Source organism: Salvelinus sp. IW2-2015, unplaced genomic scaffold (genome assembly GCF_002910315.2).
Source record: "Salvelinus sp. IW2-2015 unplaced genomic scaffold, ASM291031v2 Un_scaffold1050, whole genome shotgun sequence".
Lineage (NCBI taxonomy): Eukaryota > Metazoa > Chordata > Actinopteri > Salmoniformes > Salmonidae > Salvelinus > Salvelinus sp. IW2-2015.
The window spans coordinates 37,305-57,772 of NW_019942704.1; the positions used below are offsets into that span (position 1 = coordinate 37,305).

At 41.7% G+C, this 20,468-nt stretch overlaps 1 protein-coding gene across 1 annotated transcript in view; it reads left to right on the forward strand.

The window, feature by feature from the left end:
* Nucleotides 1-4,795: 4,795 nt before the first annotated feature.
* Nucleotides 4,796-20,468, forward strand: part of LOC111971614 (uncharacterized) — a 167,365-nt gene continuing 151,692 nt past the window's right edge. The window contains exon 1 of the mRNA XM_070438589.1: nucleotides 4,796-5,066. Coding sequence (XP_070294690.1) covers nucleotides 4,796-5,066 — 271 coding nt within the window. The remainder of the gene's footprint in view (nucleotides 5,067-20,468) is intronic.

The window sequence follows — 20,468 nt, forward strand, 5'->3', positions numbered from 1 at the left end:
TCCTCCTCCCTCCCCGCCTCTGATCGATATGCACAGGCTCTCGCTCTCGTTGGTTTAGCAGGAGAGCAACTCAAGCCCATTAGGAGTGTTGGGAGAAATAACCTCAGCAATGAAATGTAAGTGCTGCTTCTGAAAAAAATATAGTGATAGGAAAGCAGAAATAGTTGCTGACTGGAAAACCCAGTCTGTCGAGGTGGAGGTCCAATCAAATGTGTGATTTCTCACAGGCAAGAGACTATTTATAATGATCAGTACTACTGCTGTTACGGTTGGTATTCTAGATGTGCCAGAACAGTGCTCTTGGTGTTTGCATTTGGTTAACATGGCGCCGACAGAGAGGGCTGCCTCGCTTCTAGTCCTTGGAAACTTTGCAGTATTTTGTTTTTTTATGTATTATTTCTTACATTGTTAGCCCCGAAAATCTTAAGTGTTATTACATTCAGCTGGGAAGAACTATTGGATATCAGAGCGAGTCAACTTACCAGCACTACAACCAGGCACCCACATCGCTTCCAAGTATATTACTCGCTAATGTCCAGTCCCTAAATAACAAAGTTGACGAAATCAGGGCAAGGGTTGCTTTCCAGAGAGACATCAGGGATTGTAACATACTCTGTTTCACGGAGACATGGCTCTCTCGGGATATGCTGTCGGAGTCGGTACAGCCACCCTGATTCTCAGTGCATCACGCCGACAGGAATAAACATCTCTCTGAGAAGAAGCTGGGCGGAGGGTGTATGTTTTATGATTAACGACTCATGGTGTAATTATAACAACATACAGGAACTCCTTTTGTTCACCTGACCTAGAATTCCTCACAATCAAATGCTGACCTTATTATCTCCCAAGAGAATTCTCTTCGGTTATTGTCACAGCCATATATATCCCCCCTCAAGCCGATACCACAACGGCCCTCAAGGAACTTCTCTGGACTTTATGCAAACTGGAAACCATATATCCCGAGGCTGCATTAATTGTAGCTGGGGATTTTAACAAAGCAAATTTGAGGAAAAGGCTACCTAAATTCTATCAGCATATCGACAGTAGCACTCGCGCTGGAAAAACACTGGACCATTGTTACTCTAACTTCCGTAATGCATACAAGGCCCTCCCCCGCCCTCCTTTTGGCAAATCTGACCACGACTCCATTTTGCTCGTCCCTTCCTATAGGCAGAAATTCAAACAGCAAGTACCCGTGCTAAGGACTATTCAACGCTGGTCTGACCAATCGTAATCCACACTTCAAGATTGTTTTGATCACACGGACTGGAATATGTTCCGGGTAGTCTCAATAATATCGACGTATATGCTGATTCGGTGAGTGAGTTTATAAGGAAGTGTATGGGAGATGTTGCACCCACTGTGACAATTAGAACTTATCCTAACCAGAAACCGTGGATAGATGGCAGCATTCGCGGCAAGGCGACTGGGATTATGGCAGAATACAAACAGAGTAGTCATTCCCTCCGCAAGGCAATCAAATAAGCAAAATGTCAGTATAGAGACAAAAGGTAGTCGTAATTCAACAGCTCAGACACGAAACGTATGTGGCAGGATCTACAGACAATTACGGACTACAAAAGGAAAACCAGCCACGTCACGTACACCGACGTCTTGCTTCCAGACAAACTATACACCTTCTATACCTGCATCGAGGATAATACAGTGCTGCCGATGTGGCCCGCTACCAAGGACTGTGGGCTCTCCCTCTCTGTGCCGAACTGAAGTAAGGCCATTTAAACCTGGTTCAACCCTCGCAAGGTGCCGGCCCGACGCTTCCCGAGCACTGTCCTCAAGCAGCATGCGCAACCAGCATGCACTGTGGTGTAACCTCTAGACTCATCCCGCTTCGAATCATATGACAAAACCAGTGAAGTACGTGCAGCGGCCTAAATCACAACCACAGCAAATCTCAGAATTTAATATTCCTCAAACAACATATATTTATATCATTTAAAGATCTTGTTGAATCCCACCAACGAGGTCCGATTTCAAATATGCTGTTCAGCGGAAAGCACTACAAACGATCTTATTTATGTCACACACCAAACCAACTAAAAGCACCTTCAGCGAATTACATCCAAAGCAACAATATAGCATCAAAATCAAGAATACTACACCTTGAATTCTTCATCAATGACACTCATAGACTTCATGCACAACAGCCATTTTGTTGATTATATAGTTCATATTATAAAAAAATCTGAGGTACATTGGCGCTACATTCACTGTTCAAAACAATCAAAGATTTGCATACCAATCAATTCTCAACAGAATAATATCAATAAATATATAATACAATTACACACACTGAATAATTATAGATATACCCGTCCTAATTCAACCGCTTGTTCACCAATTTTTTAAAAAATACGGAAAGAAACAGCACCTCCAATAATCTAAAGCACGCTCGAACAATAGCAATTAGTTCCAGCCATGTTGAGTCACAGAAACCAAACGTACATATAAATGTTTCTTACCTTTGATGAACTTCATCAGAAGCAGTCCTAGCACCCAGTCACAAATAAAACTGCTGATTTCTCGAATAATGTCCGTTATTGTCCAAATTAGCTACTCTTATAGCGCCGTTGAAACCAATTCCCAAAGTCACACAAGCGCACAATCTGACAACAGCAAAACAGTCCTAAACAGAACAGTAGAACATGTCAAACATGTTATGAATCATCTTAAGAATGTTTTAACTTCTTCTGCTACGAATCCCTTTACGCGGGATCATTTCCTAACAAACCGCTGAATTGCAGGGCGCAAAATTACTAAAAATATTTATAATCAGCATCACAAGTGAAATATACCAAAACAAGCTTAGCTTGTTGTTAATCCACTCTATCTGTCAGATTTTTGAAATATGCTTTGGCAGCAAAGCATCCAAGCTTTTTTAGGTGTATCAATCAATGCAACAACAGCCTTAGCCCCAAATTAGCTGTCACGAAAGTCAGAAAAGCAATAAATTCATCGCTTACTCTTGATAATCTTCGAAGTTTGCACTCCGAGACTCAGTACACAACCCATTGTTCTTTGTTCGATAAATATACTTTTATAACAAAAAAAACGCCAATTTGGTTGCGCGTATGTTCAGAAAACCAAAGCCTCGTTCCGTTCGACAAAATTCCAAAAGTATTCCGTAATGTTCGTAGACATGTCAAATGTTTTTTTATAATCAATCCTCAGGTTGTTTTTAACAAACATAATTGATAATATTTCAACCCGACCGTAACCTACTCAATAAAAAGAAGAAAGAATGGGAGCTACCCCTCTCGCTCGCAGGAACTAATCATGAGGACACTGACTAGTTTTGAAAAATCTCGCCATTTTTTCAAAAAAAGCCTGAAACCTATGTTAAAGCCTTCACGAGCCTGAGGAAGCCATGGAAAAGAATCTGGTTATGCCCCTTTAAATGGAAGAAAGACGGGCCAGGAAACACAGATATAAAAAAATTCATCTGGGTTAGATTTTCTCGTTTTCGCCTGCAAATCAGTTTGTTATGCTCACAGACAATATTTGACAGTTAGGAAAACTTTGGAGTTTTCTATCCTACATCTGTAAAGTATTTGCATATTCTACATCTGGACCTAAGAAATAGTTCGTTTACCTTGGAACTTATTTAAAAAAAAAAAAAAATCTACCCCTAGCTTCAAAGTTAACAACACTTGAATAACGTTCCAACCGAGGGAATTACATTGACTCAGTTTGAGAGATGACGGAGCTGCCTCTCCACGTGACGGCTGTTCAATGCGTCACCTCATCAGTGATTACTCATTCCTGCTCTCTTCGGCCCCTTCACATTAGATGTCATAAGACAAATGTCTATTACTGTTGAATCTAGTGGAAGCCGTAGGAAGTGAAACTCATCAATATCTCGCTTTAATTTCATTGCGCTTGTTGAAATCTGCAACTCAGAAAAATCCAAACAGGAGATAGACTTCTCAGGTTGCCTTCCTATGAGTTCTGTTACCTCGATTAATTTCTAACAGTTTAGAAACTTCAGAGTTTAACATTCATAATAATAGCATATATTAGCAACTATGATGAGGACAGGCGTTTCTCTGTACCTCTGTGCCCTTCACTTCATACGCCTCAGCATAAGAATTAAGACATCATCTCGCCCCTATCCAGGCCTTCCCCAACATGCTCAAAGAATCGCCCCAGTTCCTACCAAGAAGCCAAAGCTACTAACTAAAGATATCACCCGTCACATACTTCTTTCATATATCAGTACTTGAAACTAGTCAAGGATCATATGACCTCCACCTTACCTGTCACCCTAGACCCACTCAATTTGCTTACCGCCCCAATAGGTCCACAGACGATGCAATCACCATCACACTGCACACTGCCCGATCCCATCTGGACAAGAGGAATACCTATGTAAGACTGCTGTTCATTGACTATAGCTCAGCATTCAACACCATAGTACCCTCCAAGCTCATCATTAAGCTTGAGGCCCTGGGTCTCAACCCCGCCCTGTACAATTTGGTCCAGGACCTCCTGACAGGCCGCCCAAAGGTGGTGAAGGTGAGAAACAACATCTCCACTTCGCTGATCCTCAACACTGGGGCCTCACAAAGGTGCGTGCTCAGCCCCCTCTTGTACTCCCTGTTCACCCATGACTGCGTGGCCATGCACGCCTCCAACTCAATCCTCAAGTTTGCAGATGACACCACAGTAGTAGGCTAGATTACCAACAACAACGAGAGCCTACAGGGAGGAGGTGAGGGCGCTTGGAGTGTGGTTTCAGGAAAATAACCTCTCACTCAACATCAGCAAAACAAAGGAGATGATCGTGGACTTCAGGAAAGCGCAGAGGGAGCACCCCCCTATCCTCATCAATAGGACAGCAGTGGAGAAGGTGGAAAGTTTTAAGTTCCTCAGCGTGCATATCACTGACAAACTGAAATGGTCCACCCACACAGACAGTGTGGTGAAGAAGGCACAACAGCACCTTTTCAACCTCAGGAGGCTGAAGAAATTCGTCTTTACACCTAAACCCTCACAAACTTTTACGGATGCACAATTGAGAGCAACCTGTCAGTCTGTATCAACGCCTGGTACGGCAACTGCTCCGCCCACAACCGCAGGGCTCTCCAGAGGGTGGTGCGGTCTGCATAACGCATCACCAGGGGCAAACTACCTGCCCTCCAGGACACCTACAGCACCCAATGTCACAGGAAGGCCAAAAAGATCATCAAGGACAACAACCACCCGAGCCACTGCCTGTTCACCCCGTTACCATCCAGAAAGCGAGGTCAGTACAGGTGCATCAAAGCTGGGTGTAGTTGGTGTAGGTCACCTGCCAAAAATGATGCCAATGTGGCCGTGCTATCATTCCACTGAGGTTTCTTTCTAAGATTACCTAGTTTTGCAAACTTTTGTGACGATTAGTCCAGTTCAGGCCTGCGTTGGTAAATTACTCCTCAACACTCTAAATGGGATGTACTCCTATAGGTCTACTCTAAATGGAATGTACTCCTATAGGTCTACTCTAAATGGAATGTACTCCTATAGGTCTACTGTAAATGGAATGTACTCCTATAGGTCTACTGTAAATGGAATGTACTTACCTAATAAGGTCTTACTTGGTAAATGGGATGTACTCTATAGGTCTACTGTAAATGGAATGTACTCCTATAGGTCTACTGTAAATGGGATGTACTCCTATGGTCTACTGTAAATGGGATGTATTTCCTATATGGATACTGTCATTTGGATGTGATCCTCTATAGGTCTACTGTAAATGGGATGTACTCCTATAGGTCTACTGTAAATGGGATGTACTCTATAGGTCTACTGTAAATGGGATGTACTCCCTATAGGTCTACTGTAAATGGGATGTACTCTATAGGTCTACTGTAAATGGGATGTACTCCTATGGTCTACTGTAAATGGGATGTACTCCTCTATAGGTCTACTGTAAATGGGATGTACTCCTCTATAGGTCTACTGTAAATGGGATGTACTCCTATAGGTCTACTGTAAATGGGATGTACTCCTCATATGTCTACTGTAAATGGGATGTGATCTCTATAGGTCTACTGTAAATGGGATGTACTCCTATAGGTACTGTAAATGGGATGTACTCCTAGGTCTACTGTAAATGGGATGTACTCTACAGGTCTACTGTAAATGGGATGTTATCCTCTATAGGTCTACTGTAAATGGGATGTATTCCTATGGGTATACTGTAAATGGGGGTAATTTCTCTATAGGTCTACTGTAATAGGGATGTAACTCCTCTATAGGTCTACTGTAAATAGGATGTACTCCTATAGGTCTACTGTAAATGGGATGTGATCCTCTATAGGTCTACTGTAAATGGAATAGCCTTCTGCTCCCCCTCTCCGATAGTGGTTGATGAAAAAAAGAAAGTGACACGCTGAAAGTGACACTGGGTGGGTTGCACCAACATGGATTAACTCTTAAACTGGCTTAAATCAAGGTTTAGCTATTMATCTTGTTGCACCAAACTTTAAACCTAGTTTTAAATGAATCCTAGTTAAATTAAATCCTTCCTCTAAGTTTAGTTKTCACTTTAAATTGAATATAAACTTATTTTGGAGATGAATTCTAAACTGCCACTTGAGGTGGTTTAACTGCTAAAATTGCAGCATATCTACTGTGGAGAGACTAAAACGACAGAGTTCCTCAGAGAATAACTAGAGGCAGGTTGAATCCTGTTGAGTTTTATGATAATGATGAGTTTTCAAGGAGATATCGCTTCTCCAAGGACGCTGTGATGCAACCGGAAAGACAGGTTGGACCAACCATAAAGCATTTTGTTTTATAAGAAACATTAATGTGTTGAAAATTCCAAATTGTTTGCATTGTCAATTTATGCAAAGCTCTCACAGACACACTTACCCCACCAAACATGCCACCAGGAGTCTTTACACAGTCCCCAAATCCAGAACAAATTCAAAAAAGCTTGCAGTATTATACACTGTAGAGACATTATTGCATGGAACTCCCATCTCATATTGCTGAAATGAAAAGCAAACCTGGTTTAAAAGAAACAGATAAAGCAACACCTCACGGCACAACGCCTCTCCACTATTTGACCTAGATAGTTTGTGTATGTATTGATACAGTATGTAGGCTATGTGTTCCATTTTTAAATGTATGTAGTTCTGTCTTGGAGCTGTTGTCTATTAATGTTCTGTACTATGTCATGTTTCATGTTCTGTGTGGACCCCAGGAAGAGTTGATGCTGCTTTCGCAACGTCTAATAGGGATCTTCCCCTTTCAAACCCCCAGACACCTGAAGAGAGAGAAAACAACACCTCTCATATTCTGGCAAGAGAACACGAGTGGGGACAAGACTGAAGAACACCAAATTGCTTGGGGAAGCATTGTTTTAATACATTATTGTTTAAATAAATGATTGTTTAAATGAAATAAAAATATTGGTTTTGTACAGCAATTTATTTGGTGCTTATGATATGCCCAGCCTGATGACTTCATACAATGTGCTGTAACGTGCTGTAACGTGCTGTAACGTGCTGTAACGTGCTGTAACGGGACTGATAACGGTAACATTGTAGTGAAGTAGCATTTAAGATTTGCCAGCCTGGGTACAGTATGAGTTTTTCCCCACAAAGGGCATTATTACAGACAAAATACTCCCTATTTTTGTTCAGTGTATGTACCAGTACACTAAGACAATTGTGAAAATTCTATAGTAATATAGAGTGGGAAAACGGACGCGCGTTTGAACAATTAATAAAAACATTGCAGTAAATAAAACCTGATAAAAACATCTGTCTCGTCCAGGACCGGAGTCTACGCAGACCGTTGCACAATAGCCAATCAGAGCTACACTAGGCCTTTATGCAAATAAGCCTTTTTCCACATGGTCCTGCCATCATTACTTTGAACTGGCCTGTGTGTTTACAGGCAGTTGGTCCTGCCATCATTACTTTGAACTGGCCTGTGGTGGTTTACAGGCAGTTGGTCTGCATCATTACTTTGAACTGGCCTGTGTGTTTTCCGGCAGTTGTCCTGCCATCATTACTTTGAACTGGCCTGTGTGTTTACAGGCAGTTGGTCCTGCCATCATTACTTTGAACTGGCTGTGTGTTTACAGGCAGTTGGTCCTGCCATCAATTACTTTGAACTGGCCTGTGTGTTTACAGGCAGTTGGTCTGCCATCATTACTTTGAACTGGCCTGTGTGTTTACAGGCAGTTGGTCTGCATCATTACTTTGAACTGGCCTGTGTGGTTTACAGGCAGTTGGTCCTGCATCATTATTTGAACTGGCCTGTGTGTTTACAGGCAGTTGGTCCTGCATCATTCACTTTGAACTGGACTGTGTGTTTACAGGCAGTTGGTCCTGCCATCATTCACTTTGAACTGGACTGTGTGTTTACAGGCAGTTGGTCCTGCATCATTCACTTTGAACTGGACTGTGTGTTTACAGGCAGTTGGTCCTGCATCATTACTTTGACTGGACTGTGTGTTACAGGCAGTTGGTCCTGCCATCATTCACTTTGAACTGGACTGTGTGTTTACAGGCAGTTGGTCCTGCCATCATTACTTTGACCTGGACTGTGTGTTTACAGGCAGTTGGTCCTGCCATCATTCACTTTGAACTGGACTGTTGTGTTTAAAGGACAGTTGGTCCTGCCATCATTCACTTGAACTGGACTGTGTGTTTACAGGCAGTTGGTCTGCCATCATTACTTTGACCTGGACTGTGTGTTTACAGGCAGTTGGTCCTGCCATCATTACTTTGAACTGGACTGTGTGTTTACAGGCAGTTGGTCCTGCATCATCACTTTGAACTGGACTGTGTGTTTACAGGCAGTAGGGCCTGCATCATTCACTTTGAACTGGACTGGTGTGTTTACAGCAGCTGGTCCTGCCATCATTACTTTGAACTGGACTGTGTGTTTACAGGCAGTAGGGCCTGCCATCATTCACTTTGAACTGGACTGTGTGTTTACAGGCAGTTGGTCCTGCCATCATTCACTTTGAACTGGACTGGTTGAGGCAGTTGGTCCTGCATCATTACTTTGAACTGGACTGTGTGTTTACAGGCAGTAGGGCCTGCCATCATTCACTTTGAACTGGACTGTGTGTTTACAGGCAGTTGGTCCTGCCATCATTCACTTTGAACTGGACTGTGTGTTTACAGGCAGTAGGGCCTGCCATCATTCACTTTGAACTGGACTGTGTGTTTACAGGCAGTTGGTCCTGCCATCATTCACTTTGAACTGGACTGTGTGTTTACAGGCAGTTGGTCCTGTCATCATTCACTATGAACTGGACTGTGTGTTTACAGGCAGTTACAACTTTAGATCATTAGAACGCATTCACCAAAAGCCACAAAATACACTTGAATGTATTTCTGCAAATATGTAGACACCATGGGAGTCCTCTTACATTTGGAAAACTTTACATTCGTATTGATCAAACAGCCATGAAAAGGTAGGCTCTCACTCCCTCAGTTACAACATCAACAACTAACGCTAGCCAGAGCAAAACGAGCTGAAATCTAACGAAGGAACATTAGATAAACCCTCTGTAACTTTTTCAGAAAGTTGGTCGTCAAACTTGCACTGATAAACGATGGGGAATTGTAGACTACTGTCCTTCTGCAGCTTGCCTGCCAATGATTGCTTGTCCCAACCAAGCACCCAAGCTAACTGGATACAATTGGCTAGCTTGCTAGCAAGCCACTTCCAGACACAAATGGGAGAACACTCTGACCAATTGATTTGCCCTTGCAGATCTGTTTAGGCTGTTTACTGTACATATTATGTAGATCGTTGGTGACTAACTATAACTTTTTTTTGCCTACGTTTACTGACACCAGCCATATTCAACGGGTGTTGCTCGTTCGTAAATTCATCAGTTATTCTGCGCTCTGGCACACTCAGACGAGAGAGTGCTCTGAAATCGGAGTAGATAGCCAGAGTGAATTTGCGAATATGCTAACTGGATAACAGTCGTTCAAGTTCTTGCTAACTAACCAAATGACACCGGCATTTCTAGCTGTGTGTAGCCAACGAAAAATGATATGAGGGTAAAAAGTCAGTCACTCACCCACTCCTCCAATAACATGACATCCTCCTAGCAGCTAACTTGCTACATAAATAGATACGCTAACCTATTAGTCACGTTATGACTGACTTGTGATCATCGCCTTTGCTAGTTTGATTGTATTGACATTCCCAGACTTAGTTACATTTGTCCATTTTTGTCCAAAATATTGAGTCTTTGAAACTGAAACAGTGCATCCCGAATACAGGCAGCAAACAACGTACCAGGCCAGCTGTGATTTACAACCTGATAGCAATATTTTTGGGACTACAAAGAAATGTTTTGGTGAATTATATGAATCATGCATTTAAACGGCATCCATCTATTCTGCCAACAATGCACATCATGGAATGTTGAGTCAAATAGAACCTATTTTTAAAACCTCATATGAAGATACTTTTTTTGCATTTGATATTATGACTGATATTAGGGTTGTCTGTTTGTTTCTGCAAAGTAGTTAAAACGCTGTCACTTCCACTTTAATGCTCAGTATGAGCCATGCTACTGTAGTTGGAGGTGTGAGAGTGCAACCATAACAAGGCATGGGGCCTCCATATCATGTCATGCCTGTTTGCTTTTCATTAGCTGGAAAGGAATGATAGCACCCTATTCCCTATGGGAACTGGTTAAAAGTAGTGCATTATATAGGGAATAGGGTGCTATTTGAAACACAGCCAGAGTATGCATGTGCTCTTTGGGGTGTGACTGTTTTCTGAGCTCTATGGTTTAAACAGATCTGCTCCTGAGGGCCTCGGAGACAGATTAACTATGTCACTAAACTATCACAGGGCCCCGATGGAGGCTGGCTGGGGAGACCAGAGAAGGAAGGGAGAAACTCCCGCAGATGACATGCTGTGCAAACAGTATTTCTGTCACACCCTGATCTGTTTCACCTGTAACTGTGATTGTCTCCACCTCCCTCCAGGTGTTACCCATCTTACCCATTATACCCTGTGTATTTATACCTGTGTTCTCTGTTGGTCTGTTGCCAGTTTGTCTTGTTTGTTTGAGTCAACCAGCGTTTTGTGTCTCACCACCTGCTTTTTCTAGTCTCTCTTTTCTTGCCCTCCCGGTTTTGACCATTGCCTCTCCTGACTCTGAGCCTGCCTGACTGACCACTCTGCCTGTCCCTGAGCCTGCCTGCCGACCTGTATCGCTGCCCCCCTCTGGATTACCGACTTCTGCCTTACCCAGACCCTGAGCCTGCCTGCCGTCCGGTACCGTTGCCCGACCTCTGGTTTTCTGACCCCTGCCTGTCTTGACCTGTCTATTGCCTGTCCCTGTTGGAATATTAAACTATTGTTTATTCGACGTGGTCTGCATCTGGGTCTTCCCTTCATACCTGACAATTTCTGGACTGGTTTAATATAAGAGGGAGCGAGAGAGGGAGGTTGAGAGAGAGAGAGAATATTCAGCATTTCAACATGTCTACTTCTACCGTCACCGTTTTATCAACATCTAGAGGGAAACCTTTGGCCCATTGGAGAAATCCCAGGGAAACGTACAGCATTTTAATATCTGTCTGTTGTGTTATACTCCTAGGTTATCAAGTATTCTGTATGGTGCTAAAGGATGTCAAAAACATGCAACATATAGGCTTTATACCATATATAGTCTCATTAGCATTTGTACTTTCTGTAAGTCTCTTACATGTATAAATTAACTCAATATAGATGTATAGGATGTTTATGATCATCGATGCCAGTAATTCAGATAGTGTAATAACTATAGAATGTTTACTCTTGTTCCAGTACCTAATTCTTTGTATCCATCGACCGTCAAAAATCTTTTTTTTTCATAATATGTCTGTTGCTGTGGTAAATATCTCCAGTTGATAGATGGCTCTCTTTAATGTGAGGTGCTGCTGCCTCTGAGTAATGGCCTTTGATTATTTCCCCATGTTGTTCAATTTGCAGAAGCAAGAACCATTTGCCTTCATGTCCCATGGTAATAGAAACCAAATTGATATTTTAACATGGACCGAGAGACAGAGCAAGGGTGGAGATGGAGGGAGAGAGAGACAGCGAGGGAGGAGGGGAGAGAAAGGGTGAGAGACTAAGGGCTCCATTTTAACAAACCTAACGCAATGGGAAATCTTAGTGCTGGCGGTAGCGTTCTAGGTTCGGCGGTGGTCAGAAATACTCTCGCTATTTTCTGAACCAGAATTATGGGCACAGTAGCAGGCGGTGGCGTGTAAGGACTGTGTTTTGACGAATAAGAAAGTTGTGGGTGTGTCGAGGCTTGGCCCACTCACTGGCCAATCAGAAAGTACTCCGTGGCTAAATATGTGGTTGCTTCAAGTTGAGTATTTCCGGTATTTTAATTTATTGCGTTGTCATCAACTCCAATTCGAATGTTAGGCCGTTATAGCCTAATGTGTTAAATACATTGTTTGAACACGTTTGCAGTCCACATTGTTCTAATTGCATTACTTTAATGTAGAAATGCATTGTTAAACATAGTCTATAGCATTCACACTGATATAGGGGCTAGGCCTACTGTAAATTGTAATCTGGACATGCCAAAAGTAGTCAATAAGCAAGATTAATTTCACTAGGTTATTGGTAAGGCCTGAAAAGACAGTGTATAATTCTAATGAAAGTGAAACAACAACTTCTTTTAAATAGGCTATGTCTAAATATAGTTACAGGCACCATAATTGCTCCCCAAGGGCATAATACAGACAAGGCAGCTCAGACTATGTACACATCCAAACTTTTCACAGGAGCTGGATGAAGATCCAATATAAAGACAAAGGGGAAATGTCCACTCACCACTGTACTGCTCGCAAATGTATTGCTTTATAAACATCATGGAGCCATTTTACAGATTATAGCAGACAAAATGACATTGCATTCGAGCCCTGTACGTTCTCACCATAAACCCATGGAGGGTGAATCTTTCTAATCAGATTGATTTTTAATCAAGTAAACGAAAAACCATCACTCTGTTTTTTAAACCAACAACAATATTTCTAAATAGGATTAGGTCAGCAGCATGATGTCATAAATCCCTTATCTCGTTCCATGGCACTGTGCGCAGACGTCGGCCTAAATGTCTTTATGCATAACATTTGCATGTCTATACAAAATACTAGGCTCTGTCAAGTGTATCGTTGCCTATATGCTGGGCAGATTCTCCAAAATATCTGTCATTGATAAGGCATTATAGGAGGATTGAATAGTTTGAATAGTTTAATTGAACGAGGGGCACTCTTTGAAAATGGTGTTGAATAGCCTACTTGAACAAGCGGAATGCAGGTATGCGAATTGTGAATAAGGAAAAAGCATGAGGGCAAAAACGTCCAAAAAACCTACATTTAAAACCCCTTTGTTTATAGGCTACTTTTGGATAATGGCCAGAATAATAAGAATCACCAATGCGATGCTTCTAAACTAACCAGCATTAAAGGGAGGCTAGGCTATGCTTGGTTTTAAATCAAATGAAATGAAATGGGGGAAACCAATATTATTATTATTTTTTCTAAATACGAGATTCACCAGCACAAAAGGCACGTCTCTCCTTCCATGGGCACTGTGCATCAGGGATAGATAGGCTGCACCTCCGCTCTCAAAATCCATGCCATAACCAACTTCGTTACCATTAAGACCTGCTTTTCCCATTAGCGTTGCATGAAATTATCACTTTTGCGCTGGTTTTTAAGGTCACACCTCAAAATATTGCCACCCCTCTCACCTCAGTGCAAGCAAGCAGATGTTAGACAGGTACATTGTCAAACCTAGTGTTAGGGCTGGAAAATGCCAGTGTGCCAATTTTTACAAGACCAACTACGTTCCATTTGACACGTGCGCCTCCAGCCGAAAATAGAGCCCTAAGAGAGAGGCCGAGAGAGGTACAGACAAAAAAAGAGAGCGGGAGAAAAAAACAACAGAGATAGAGGCCATGAGGGAGCACCACCTCCCCTATCCCCTTTATTGGAGCAGGAAAGATCAAACGTTGAACATGACATGATTTAATTAGTTGACTCAGATGACTCTGGTGAGCAGACTGGAGGACTGGGAGCCACCTGTCATTTCCACAGAAGTCGTGTATCACCACATTTCCATTTAGGGCAAACATGAGGGACTGACAGACAGGAAGCTCCACTACTGTGAAAGGGATTCATATGTTTTGCAGGTTTGTCTCTTTAGAGAGTATAATTTAACATATTTGAAACAGAAACAAAGTCCCATGAGAACCTCTCATTTAAGTAAACAAGTCACAGTAACTTTAATGGCAGTAACTGGGCTATTAATATCAAATGCAAAACGTCTAATTTGTCACTTTAAATGCAACAAAGCTGTAAATTATTCATACAGTAGATCATCATTATATTATAGCAAATAAACTTTAACTATAGTCAACTTGTTTTACCACATGCCCAAGAAGATATGTCCATTTATAACCTGTAAGTCTGAACTAGGCTCAGGATCATATTGCCAATGTATGCTACATAATACAGTGTCAGTAAGTGTTTGAGTTAATCACAAGACCAATCTGCTGAACAGTATTTCAACAGAACATAGTTCTATACACCACTAAGCAGACGCTTGTACATTGAATTCACACATTCTTAGTAGGTGTATGTGAACCCTGCGGGAATTGAACCCGCAACCTTGGTATTGCTAACGCCACGCAACAACTGTTCCACACAATTATAATACTGCAGTTGTATAATAGTCCCAGCTAAACCTGGTTTGTTTTCATTAGGGCACTATGTAGCAAAACGTTTTGCAACTGAAAACTATGTGTTTTTTTATTGGACCAGTCCAGACAGTACCTGTTTCACTCTGTTTCGATGAGTTTTCTTCCGTTTTGAACCGACTGAACACAACCCTCTAGAGCTCCACCTCCTCCCAGTCAGAGAGTGAACAGGGCCATGTTCAGTACGAAAACGTTCTCGAACGTTACAGATAGAAATTCCACAAATACAGCAGACATGATTCTTTATTCTACATGTCAGAGATGCATGTTCGTTTTACATAGCATACAGTGCATTCGGAAAGTATTCAGACCCTTTGACTTTTTCCACAATTGGTTACATTACAGCCTTATTCTAAAATGGATTAAATTGTTTTTAATGGTGGTCACTCTGATGGTCACTATGGAGTTCTGCCAGAGTGACCATTGGGTTCTTGGTCCAAGGCCCTTTTCCCCGATTGCTCAGTTTGGCCAGCAGCCAGCTCTAGGAAGATTCTTGGGGGTTCCAAACTTCTCCCATTTAACCTTGCAGTGCTACCCATCCCGGATCCGGGAGCATCCTCATCAAAAAAGCTGACTAGCATAGCCTAGCCTAACGGGACAGGGATATCATATAATATAATTCCATGAAATCACAAGTCCAATACGGCAAATGAAAGATAAACACAATATGTATTTATATTAGCTAACCACAATAGCCAAACACACAACGGCATGTTTTCACCATGTTTCCACCGCATAGGTAGCTTTCACAAAACCCAGAAATAGAGATAAAATGAATCCCTAACCTTGAACAACTTCATCAGATGACAGTCTTATGTCAGTCTCATGTTATACAATACATTTATGTTTTGTTCGAAAATGTGCATATTTGAGGTATAAATCGTAGTTTTACATTGCAGCCGCCATCACAAATAGCACCAAAGCAGCCAGAATAATTACAGAGAGCAACGTGAAATACATAAATACTCATCATAAAACATTTATGAAAAATACATGGTGTACAGCAAATGAAAGATAAACATCTTGTGAATCCAGCCAATATTCCCGATTTTTTAAGTGTTTTACAGCGAAAACACAATATAGAATTATAATAGCTTACCACAATAGCCAAACACACAAAGGCATTTATTCACCGCCAACATAGCTTTCACAAAAAACAGCAATAGAGATAAAATTAATCACTAACCTTTGGACAACTTCATCAGATGACAGTCTTATAACATCATGTTATACAATACATTTATGTTTTGTTCGAAAATGTGCATATTTAGAGCTGCAAATCGTGGTTATACATTGTGAATACGTAGCAACAATTCACCAAAATGTCCGGAGATATTTTGGACAGTCACCTAATCTAACCAAAGAACTCATCATAAACTTTACATAAAAATACTTGTTGTATGGCAAATGAAAGATACACTGGTTCTTAATGCAACCGCTGTGTTAGATTTTTTTAAATAACTTCACTACAACATACAGCATGCATTATTGTGAGACAGCGCTCACCTATTCTCCGCCTTGTTGGAGCCAACATATTACACAAAAATACGAAATAACATCATAAATATTCTCCTACTTTTGTTGATCTTCCATCAGAATGTTGTGCAAGGAGTCCTAGGTCCAGAATAAATCGTTGTTTGGTTTTAGAATGTCCATTTCTTCTGTCGAATTAGCAACTTTGGCTAGCATTGTGGAGCTCACGTGTCCATCATCTCTTGGCGCATGGAACAAAAAATTCCCAAATTCCCAATAAACGTCGAATAAACTGGTCAAACTCGGTTGAAAATCCTACTTTATGATGTTCTTCTCATATGTATCCAATAAAATGAGAGCCGGAGCAATTCGTAGTGTATACCGAACGCTTTTCAGAAGACAATGTGAGGTTCCCCGGCGCGCAGATGAAAACTGACAAAAGGGCGGACCTGTCACTCCAAAAGATCTTATTCGGCCTCACATCAAGCTAGACACCCCATTCAACCTTCTACTGCCTGTTGACATCTAGTGGAAGGCGTATGAAGTGCATACAGATCGATAAATAAAAGCCAGTTGAATAGGCAGGCCCTGACACAGAGCCTCATTTTCAGAATTTTCACTTCCTGTATGGAAGTTTGCAGCCAAATGAGTTCTGTTTTACTCACAGATATAATTCAAACAGTTTTAGAAACTTCAGAGTGTTTTCTATCCAATAGTAATAATAATATGCATATTGTATGATCTAGAACAGAGTACGAGGCCGTTTAATTTGGGCACGATTTTTTCCAAAGTGAAAACAGCAACTATTAAGAAGAAGTTTTTAAGAATGATGGAGGCCACTATGTTATTGGGGACCTTCAAAGCTGCTGACATTTTTTGTTACCCTTCCCCAGATCTGTGCCTCGACACAATCCTGTCTTGGAGCTCTACGGACAGTTCCTTCGACACTTGGCTTGGTTTTTGCTCTGACATGCACTGTCAACTGTGGAACCTTATATATAAAGGTGTGTGCCTTTCCAAATCATGTCCAATCAATTGAATTTACCACAGGTGGACTCCAATCAAGTTGTAGAAACATCTCAAGGATGATAAATGTAAACAGGATGCACCTGAGCTCAATTTCGAGTCTCATAGCAAATAGTCTGAATATTCATGTAAATAAGGTATTCTGTAAGGTATTTAAATGTTAATACATTTGCAAACATTTGTAAAAAACAGTTTTCACTTTGTCATTATGGGGTATTGTGTGTAGACTGACGAGGAAATCTTTTATTTTAATCCGTTTTAGAATAAGGCTGTAACGTAACATAATGTGGAAAAAGTAAAGGGGTCTGAATACCTTCCGAACGCACTGTATATCTATCTGAACATTCCCAAACTTTGCGTTCTGCTGAACGTAGGGCTGTGAAGGTCATGGAATTTTGGATCTCTGTAATTGGCCAGTCAAATGAGCGCGGTCACTGCTATGTGCAGTTAAGGGCAAGGCGTGCTGCTTTGCTAGGTCTTTCTTTGCTGCACTTCACCATATTACAGGACAGTAATCTAAGGAACCGAAGACTCGTTTGCATGTTTCAGCAGGAGGAACAAAGTTTCATCAGGTTGTTAAAACTCCATGTTATGGCCGATACGGACTCAACCACACGAATACCCGGCCGTTCCATCTTCATTGTTCGCTCCACACAAACGGCTATGGCGGTTATTTTATTTTCATTCCGGTCTTCATCCATTACCTACCGCCAGTTACGCTGTTATACGGTAATTGTGCTGAACGCGCCCCAGGTGTGTTCAGAGGACTAATATATGAGGAAATAATAATCTATCAGAATACCATCTGCTGGTTTCTTCAGCTTTATACATGTAATTTGATACGAATTTGATTAATTTTGAATGAAAAAATGGGCGCATAAAGGCGCATAAAGGGATCAAATAAAGCGTTTGCAGTCTGTATGTTGACCTGCTTCTACAACACGGTCAATAAAAGGAAGTGAACACAGTGAACCAGAGTCAAATATTTAAAATAATGGATCGGAGGTGAACTACTGATTACATCTAAGATCAAAATTGTCTTTGGTATGTCCACTGACTATAGGTTTTGTAGTGAAGACATATAGACATATATTAAACAGCTTTACATTTACATTTACATTTAAGTCATTTAGCAGACGCTCTTATCCAGAGCGACTTACAAATTGGTGCATTCACCTTATGATATCCAGTGGAACAACCACTTTACAATAGTGCATCTAACTCGGGGAAGGGGGGGGGGGTTAGAAGGATTACTTTATCCTATCCTAGGTATTCCTTAAAGAGGTGGGGTTTCAGGTGTCTCCGGAAGGTGGTGATTGACTCCGCTGACCTGGCGTCGTGAGGGAGTTTGTTCCACCATTGGGGTGCCAGAGCAGCGAACAGTTTTGACTGGGCTGAGCGGGAACTGTACTTCCTCAGAGGTAGGGAGGCGAGCAGGCCAGAGGTGGATGAACGCAGTGCCCTTGTTTGGGTGTAGGGCCTGATCAGAGCCTGAAGGTACGGAGGTGCCGTTCCCCTCACAGCTCCATTCTCCCTGACTGTCTAGCTTTTATTTTGGTGATTGTTAGTTCGCAAAGATTATATTATTTAAAAAATGATATGCACATTATCTTTACTACATCATTTATATCTGGTTTTAGTCGCTTGAGTTGACACTGAAAGGGTTTTTCCATCCTGAAAATGTATTTAAAAAATAAAATAACTGTTTGCCCAAGGATTTCAATGGCAGAAAGATCCCTGACAGTATCACTGCAGTATCACAGCTGTGACTGCATAAGTGGTACCCTTGGGGCTGAACATGCAGTATGACATTCTGTTGGACCTCACTTTTCAAGTAGAGTCGTTCCTCTCCTCTCCATCCCATGTAAATACATTATGTCACTAAACAACGCAGTCAATTTAAAAAATCGCTAACATTTTCTAGCTAATAAATTTTTGGACTCGCTCCACTTCGTAGCCTCTGGGTGTGTCCCAAATGACACCCTATTCCCTAGATAGTGACCGACTTTTGACCAGGATCCACTGGGCTCTGGTCAAAGTACTGCACGATATAGGGAATAGGATGCCATTTGGAACACAGCCTCTACGTGCTGCATATGAACCCATGGGTCTGAAGCATCCATTGTAACTAGCGAATAGCGAGGTTAGCGTCATTGCGGAAGTTAATAAGAACTGCTATTTACATTTAATGAGCCTGCCCACACACTGTTCAGAGGCTAACACGCTACATTTAGCCTAGCGTATCTCCTTTACAGCCTTGACACTCATCAAGCAGCTCATATGTAGAGACCGGGTCTGCGTCTGAAATGGCACCCTATTCACGATACAGTAAAACACTTTTGACAATCTGAAATGGCAGTGAACTACTTTTTGGGCGGGCCCAATGGCACCCTATTCAAGGTCAAAGGTGGTGCACTGTGTAATGAATAGGGTGCCCTAGTAATATACTGTCACTCGTATTGTGTTTTTCCCCCATCCCCAGACAGACTACTTTCAATGTAAATTGGAGGTTCATCCTGACTTTGAGTTCTGGCTTATTCCTCACCACACATCAAAATAACTCCAAATGGCCTAGCTAAGAGCCAGCTGTTTAGACAGGCTATTTTCCCTGCATGGGAGTGACAAACTCGTTTTCGCCTGCCTTGTACCTATTTGAAAGATGTCACATTCGCACATCTGTCAGATCCATCAAATCTTCTACTAAATAACCGTACGCCTGCCACGCGTTGTCTCGTTTGATTTGTGTCCTAAACTCAAACGTCAGACACAAGCGTCCCCGCTAAATCAAACGCCACAACCACTATTGAGGTAAAAATAAGTGGTTCACGCGTAGGCTTGTCAGTCTGTTGGCACCTGGATGAGTTGAAAGAAACACAGACAGTGTATTATCTGACAGTAAGACTATATCCATAGCTGTAGTTTGTGTGTCAAGGTTGCTGGAATCTAAAATGGAATGGTGTCATGGGTTTCTATTACAGATTGTTTGGAGCCCAGAGTGCCTGCAGCATGGAAAGCTCTGCTACTCCATGGTGGCAGTGTGGGATGACGGTAATATTGGGAAATGAGGTGTAAGTATGAGTGGATGAGAGTAGATAGTGGAGGATCAGGCTAATATGGAGGTGATGAGAGTAATATGGGGGTGAGTAATATGGAGGGACTCGCAGGGTGGGTAATAATGGAGGAGGATGAGAGTAATATGGTGTGAGTG